The sequence below is a fragment of the Poecilia formosa genome, unplaced genomic scaffold (assembly GCF_000485575.1).
Source record: "Poecilia formosa unplaced genomic scaffold, Poecilia_formosa-5.1.2 Scaffold728, whole genome shotgun sequence".
Lineage (NCBI taxonomy): Eukaryota > Metazoa > Chordata > Actinopteri > Cyprinodontiformes > Poeciliidae > Poecilia > Poecilia formosa.
Genome location: NW_006800667.1, coordinates 173,097 through 180,542, shown reverse-complemented (window position 1 = coordinate 180,542; position 7,446 = coordinate 173,097). Strand labels below are relative to the sequence as shown.

At 36.6% G+C, this 7,446-nt stretch overlaps 1 protein-coding gene and 1 long non-coding RNA gene across 2 annotated transcripts in view; both read left to right on the top strand.

Annotated features, from left to right (window-relative positions):
* The first annotated feature begins 417 nt into the window (after positions 1-417).
* Positions 418-2,182, top strand: LOC103131195 (uncharacterized). The gene is made up of 2 exons (XR_475335.2): positions 418-639; positions 1,804-2,182. It is a non-coding gene; the product is annotated as an uncharacterized LOC103131195 (long non-coding RNA).
* Positions 2,183-5,389: 3,207 nt separating this feature from the next.
* The window catches only part of arhgap23a (Rho GTPase activating protein 23a), a 79,345-nt gene continuing 77,288 nt past the window's right edge, over positions 5,390-7,446 (top strand). The window contains exon 1 of the mRNA XM_016666464.1: positions 5,390-5,764. Coding sequence (XP_016521950.1) covers positions 5,756-5,764 — 9 coding nt within the window. The 5' untranslated portion in view covers positions 5,390-5,755. The remainder of the gene's footprint in view (positions 5,765-7,446) is intronic.

Sequence of the window (7,446 nt, the reverse complement as noted above, 5' to 3'; positions counted from 1 at the left end):
TCATGCATTCAAAATAAATTGAATTGAAAACCCAGATGCAAGTCAGTTCATTTTGTTTTCCATTAGCATTAAATATAACTATCATAATGGCTTGTTGTTAAAAGTTATTGCTTATTTTGTCATTATTATATAAAAGAATTTCAGATTTGCTGCTAAAAATATGAATATTTAATTTGTCTGACAGTATAAAACATTTTAATCAAAAAGTATTTTTTCCTGAATTCTCAGCAACTTGTGCTGTAAATATTCACAAATTTGTTTACAATTTTATTTATGTTTCATCAAACTTTCAAGCAATTGCTCAGATGTTAAATGAATATTAAAAACAAGGAGCCGGACTTTGAAAAATGAACGCTTCTCTTTGTCTCGGAAGTGGGCGTGGTCTTTTTCCCCGAGTTCCACCCGAAGTGCTCCGATCTTCTCCGATTCGTTCTCAGGCGTTGCAGCTGCGTGATCTCGCATCTTCACTCTCCATCCCGCAGCGCTTCCACCATGGTGGACATACTGGTGTTGATGTTTTTCGCCGTCATGGGTCTCGTCTTCCTCTCCTACATCATCTACATGCTGTGATGAGACGATCCGCGGAACGGAGGCGGAGTTTTGTCCCTCCTGCATCCCTGCTTACCGCCATGCACAAAGGTAAGCTGCTGCTTAGCTTGTTTTTTTGTTTTTTTTTAAAAAGGCGTACCAAATGGCATGCATGATGTAGGAGGCCTAATTCATTTAAATGCTAACAGAGATATTTTAAAATTAAGTTGCTCCACAATAAATTTCTCAAAAGGCTGAAGCAGCTGCCCAAAATGTCTCCTAGTATTAAACGGTTAATTTTATTTTACTTCATGTTTTAATGTTGTTGATACATTACATTGATCAGAGCTAATCTAGGACCTAAGCATCAAAAGAATAGGCTAATATTTACACATATTAATTCCTATTTACATGTTAAATCACTAATTTTACTACTAGTAGTTTGTGTCTTTAGAGTTAATCCCAAATTCATTCATGCAAATGGCAGATTTGGGTTTAATGTATAACGCCGTATTATTGCTGTTGGAAATAGAAAAAAAATTGTAAATTCTCTAAGATTTTCTAAAAAAATATCAAGGAAACTTTTAAAAGTCCAACATTTTCTAGGATAACTGAAATTTTAAATTTCTGTTTCTGACTTCGAAAAATTTTCCAAAAGTTGAATTTCTTTGACTTTTTAAAATCAGAAATTTCCAAGTTTTTTTTTAATAGAAAATATCTTACATTGATTTTTAAAATCTCTGAAATTTTCTTGTTTTTTTCCTAGAATATTTCTGACATTAATCTCTAATTATTAAGTTTTTCTAGCTAATTTTTACATCTTTTTTAATATCTGCAATTCAGATTAGGTTCATTTGTCAGATTAATAGCGCCTTTTGGAAATAACTTTAAAGCAGGTATTAAACATACTTTAAGCTCACATTTATGTATTAAATATTTTTTTTAATGTTGTGATATAATCTAATTTTAAAGGTCATGTTTTCGTTACTGTAAGAAAGAAGGGCTTTCTGGAAATAAAAAGGAAAAGGGTTTTAAGATTTTAAACATGAAAAAAGATAACTCAATTTAAAATTCTTCTATATTTTTGGCTACAGGAGACAAAACAAAATAAAATGTTTTTTTTATTTAAACAAAATATGTAAATTTTAGTTTTTGTTTTTATCTCCGGATTCTGCTCTAAAAACTCAACTCGACGTATCATATGAAAATATCAGCCCAACAAGCCTCGAATCTTTGTTTTTTCACATCAAGTTGAACCTTTTTTGTATTTTTCAGACTGAAGAACCTCATGCAGGTTGTTTCCCCTCTCAGCCCTCAGATGGAACATGGGGAACCCAGAGGGAGACGAACAGACAACACCTTTCTGTCTAATATTATCATTTTTCCAACATCTGTGGCCTCACCTCACCTCCCGCAACAACATTAATCCAGTTGATCCATCAACATGAATTCAGGATGTTTTCTTTCCCGCTCCTTTATTAATATTAGCAACAGATCACTCTTTATGCTGCGTCAAAATTAGCTTATTTATTGTTTTTGGTCCATCTGGCAGAAAAGTCCTTGTTTATTGGTATTCATGATGTGTTTACAGATGCACTGATAATCAGCTAAGATATGTTTCACGTGGTGTTAATTAAAGATGATTTAAATACAATAAATTGCCTCTTTATTGATTAATTTTAAGGTAAAGTTGAGTTCAGCACTAGCTAATGCTAAGTATACAGAGCTACTTAGCTAATGTTAAGTAGCATTAGCGAATGTTATATTAAAATAGAACAATTGAGCTATTTCTTTTCTAAAAGTTAAAACTCCAAATTTCTGACATTAACATAAGCTTTTCGCATCATTTTATTTCATGTTTCCTCTAGTTCATGTCTGGCTTTTCTGGTTTTTGTTGAGAAATCGATTAAGTTTACCCTAAACAATCATGTGTTGCTTTTTTGATTCCTTTTTTTTTGTAGGAGTCTTTTGTTTGACAGAAGTCAAATCCACACATTAATGACCTCAAGACACATTGATGTCATTTTCACTGTCTTGTTTCAATAATTTTTGATAAATGTAGTTCCTCATAACAAGCTGGACTCGGTACGATTTGCCACAGTTGAAGCTAAAGCAGTAAGTGTTATGAAGAACAAGATTTCTCTGTCTTTTAGTGTAATATCCCATTCAGTTTTAATGTTTCTAACCACAAGAGCTTTCTGACGAAGCTTTGGGAGTGTCCATTTGCTAATGGACTGCATGTCTTTTGTTGTCCTGCAGGTGGTGCTGTTGTACTGTACAACATTCAACCTTGTCCAAAAGGACCCGATAAAAGACTAGTACTTCTTTTATCTTGTTCAATTTTTAAATTTAAAATTCCTTGGTTTTTAATTTTTTTTCTTTTTCTTTATTAGTTTTTTGTGTTTGCCTTGTGCCAAATGCATCGATCAGTGAAAACTGTGAACAAACATGGCGAGTGCCCCATGTTTAAGTGCTATACCATATGGATTCACCAGGGGGCGATAATGTCCGCCGTTGATTCTAAATAATCCTAAATGTTTTAATGATATAAAACCTTATACTATAAATTTGAGAAGGCAATTTTACCAGCATATTTTTCAAAAAGTTAAAACTTCATTTCTATTCCCCAACGACTCCTCTAAAATGTTCCCCAAATGTATGGAGACAGGAACGCTATGGTAAATAATCCAAATTCCTTTGTTGATAACATAATTTCTGAGCTTGAAGAATAAAAGATTTGCAAGAAAAAAAAGCTCCAATTTTGAGATTAATCTAAGAAAATTTATAGAAAAAATAAGAAAAATTCTGAGCGTGAAAAGTAAAAATTTTGCTGGAAGAAACTCAGAAATTTATTGGAAAAAAAAATCTGAGCTTAAAAAGTCCAAAATCTTCAAGAAAAAAAACTCAGACATTTCTAGAAAAAAAGAAAAATTCTGAGCTTGAAAAGTAAAAAAAAAATCTGAAATTTTTAGATTATTCTCAGAAATTTTCTAGAAAATAAATCGGAGTTTCAAAAGCTAAAACTTTCAACTTTTGAAAATCAATTGAATTTCAAAAGTCAAACATTTAGAAATCAGACATTTCTACGAGATTAAGACGTTTCTGAGTTTTGTTTTTTTTTTGCACATTTTTGACTTTTGAAACTCAGAAGTTTTTTCAAAGAAAGTTTCACAGATAAATCTCAACATTTTTTATTTATTTATTTATTTTTTTTTGACGGAAATTTACCCCTCCTTTCTAACAATGACCCTGTCATAGGTCAGAGAAAATGCAAATGAAGAAAAAGTTGACAATGAAAGGCTGAAAATGTAGGGCGGGGTCGCCTCTGCAGCGATGGCCTTCAGTTTTCGTGGGAGTTTCCCCATGTGGGCTGGGAGGGAAACAGCAGAGGATGTCTTCTTCCTGTCGGACCAGAGGCCTCGACGTCTCCTGCTCCCTCTGTTGTGGCAACTATCTCATCTTTTTCTTGGATCTTGACCGGTTTCACCTTGACGCGTTTCAGATTCATGCAATGAGGGAGAAACAAATGTTCCTTCCTGGAAAGCAAAGATTGAACTACACGTCCCAACATGCGCCCCGCACAATAGGAGGCGGCGCCGCGGTTCCTGCCAGCCAATGGCTTCGTGCGGGGATCTGTGGTTGGTGAGTTGCGTGTACGGCAGCTGTTGTCAATGGCAACAGAGGTTTGCTGAGAAGCATGAACTGGACAGCTGGTACAGGGTCCCTTGCTCCCCTTGCCAAGGGGTCATGTGATCTCACGGCGGCCAATCCCAACCCTCCGTCCGCTTCCTTCGCTCCCATCCAGTGTTGCCAGGTTGGGCGAGTATCCGCCCATTTGGGCTACTTTTGGACATGTTTGGCTGGGGGAAAAAATGTTTGGGTGTGTTGCTTTTACAACCTAAAGGTTTCATACGAAAATTCTTTCTAAATAATTGTCATCGTGTGGCAGAAAAGCACAAAACATTTAATAAAATGCCTTGTTCTTGCACTTATCTTAGTATTTTAATTTGAAATCTCCATAATCTGCCCAATGTGACATCATCAAAGATTAGTTATTGGTTAATCAAGTATGTACTATATTGTAAAATAGAAATCCGAGTGCAAAATCAAGATTTAAAATGACATATCGCCACAAAAAACACAAGTCTCACGAGCTGCTTGACCATAAAATGGCGCTAACTGGAATTACGAAAATAAATTAGCTTGATGGAAACACGCCAGTTTTGAAAAAAACCTCATGTTTTCCAATATAAAGTTTTTGTGATAGGATGAGGCGGTTTTTCGGCTGCTTCAAAATAAGTGTTTTTCTGACTCCCCACATCAGGAGTCACGTGATCAACAACCGGATGTTACTACTGGCGGAAAAGAAGAAGACGACGACAGGAAGTGGTAGGAGGGAATGTTGCAGAAGGTTTTCTTGTGGATTTTAATTGCATTTCTTATTTAATGGGAACATCACAACTGCAAAATTGTGTTTTTTTCATACATTTGTAATGGAAACGTAGGTGGTGTGTTCAAAGAGTCATATCATCCATTATCTGGTTCTGGTCAGAATATAATAAATGCCAACCAAAAATGTCACAAGTTAAGTCTGAATCCAGAAGTCAGGTGATATCAACATGATTTTCATCAGAGGATGAGATTTGGCCTGATTTTGTTTTTGTTTGTTTGTTTGTTTGTTTTGTTTTGTTTTTTTTTCTAGTTGGGCAGGTTTTATGCTGTCTTCGGGCTGAAAACTGTCAGTCAGATCTGGCAACCCTGCACCTATTCGCTCGCTCTGGCTCCCTTTCAGCAGCAGGAGGGGGAGGGGAGATGGAAAGAGAGGAGGGAAGTGGCGTTGAGCAGGAGGGAGGGAAGGAAGGAAGGAGAGGGGCGAGCTCACAGAGGGAAGGAGAGTGAAAGAGCTTGAGAAGGAAAAGCGGGAGTCTCTTCTGCTTGTGTTGTCCAGGAGGGAGGTTTCCCCGCTTCCCCCTGCAGCCGCCGCTCCGGAACACCAAAGAGGGCAGAAGATGGATGTTTAGCTGGAGGTGTCACCCTGTCAAGGAGACTCAGAGTCATGCCTCTGCGGGGAGGCGCAGCGGCGGCTTTTGGCTGCCAGGCTGCCTCGCCTGTTTGAGGACAACCAGACTGGATTTCTGCTGGGAATACTGAACAAGAACCGAAAGGAAAGCAGAGAAACAGCTGGAGATGACCGGGAGCAGGAGGAGGGAGGAGGCTCAGTGAAATCATGGACCAGGTGAGGATGGGGGAAAGTAAACGGGAGCACCTTCATCCGCGCAGCCACACCTTGGCTTTATAACATCCATCACCCCCGCTAGGTGAGCAGCAGCTCATCCTGCAGGGATGTTTTCATCTCTGGCAGAGAAGTGATGCCAGCAGGCCGCTGGAGAGATGACACAACATCTCCCAGCTTGCTCCTCCACAGTCGGGAGAGATGAAGTCTAAGTGGGGTGTGGCTGTCATCAAGTCGTGGGTTCATTCAGTCACAGAAAGTGACTGTAAGACTTCACTTTGGCTAAGTGTCGCCTGCAGCTGGGCTTGTTTACAGTGTGTCAGAGAGGATGCATTCACTTCGACTTGGCTCATTTCTCCTTCCACCGGTGTTTGGGAGTTTTCTAAAGTTATATTTGGCTTATTTAGCCTGTCAGCGAAAAAAAGTCATATTTTCATATTGATAAATGTCAAAGTTCCAAACTAAACGTCTAATTAACAAACTAAATATTTAACCTTTCAATTTAAGTATTTAATTAGGAAGCTAAACTAAATATTTACTTTTCAAACTAAATGTTTTGCCACTAATTCTATATGTTTTTGCTAATTTTGTTTCAATCTAATTATTTTCTTTCCAAACTAAACTTTTAATTTTCAAAAATATTCATTCTCCAAAGCACACATTTAGCAGGCAGACTAAAACATTTAATTTTCAAACTAAATATTTATTTTCCAAGCTAAATATTTAGATCTGAAATAAATATTTAGTTTGGAAGTTAAATGTTTAATTTCACAGTTATATGCTTAGTTTGAATGTCAAGGTCATTAAATTAAATATTTTGTTTGGAAAATAAATATTTAGTGAGCAAAATATTTAAATATTTCCCAAATTAAATACTTATTTGTGAACTAAATCTTTAACTTTTGCACTAAATATTGAATTTGAAAGTTGAGTAAACTAAATATTTACCTGGTTTTTTAAACATTTATAATAACACAGTGAAATTATTACTTTAAAAAATGAACACCCACATTCTTGCTCTGACAGGTTAAATAAACCAAATTATTGCTTTTAATTTTTTACAGTGTAGTTTTACAAACGGCTCCCCATCGCAGGAGGTTGAACTCATGAATGTTTTGGAGGAAGATTACCTCATCTCCCCCTTCGCTCCCTCCCTACGTCTCCTTCTCCTCCTCCCCTGATGCTCTCTCGGCAGCGTTTGTGACGTAGAAGCGAACAGAACAGGGGGATGAAGTAACCCGTCCCAAACATTTGATTTAAATGAATAATTAATGTCTCCTCTCTGTCCCACCTGACGAGATCTGAGTAAGCCTCTCAGAATGGACATGATGTCATCCCATTGACTGTTTGAGTGCAGTTAAACGAGGACAAGTGTCGTTTTAATTATGTTTTACGCGCCTTACTGTGTTCATTTTAAAACATTTTGCACATCAAAACATGACAAATGTTGCCTGCATTTGTATTCAGCCCCTTTTACTTTGATATCGCTAAATAAAACCCAGTAAAAACAGTTGGTCAAGTCACGTACAGTGAAACAAATTTAGCTGGAGGATAAATTGTCCCAGTAATTATTGCGATGAACAATAATGTTATTGTTTTGATCATAATTTGCTCTCTCAAAGACCAATAAAGTTTAATTTTGTAAAGAGAACTGAAATACATTTTAGATATCCAAAATAAACCAT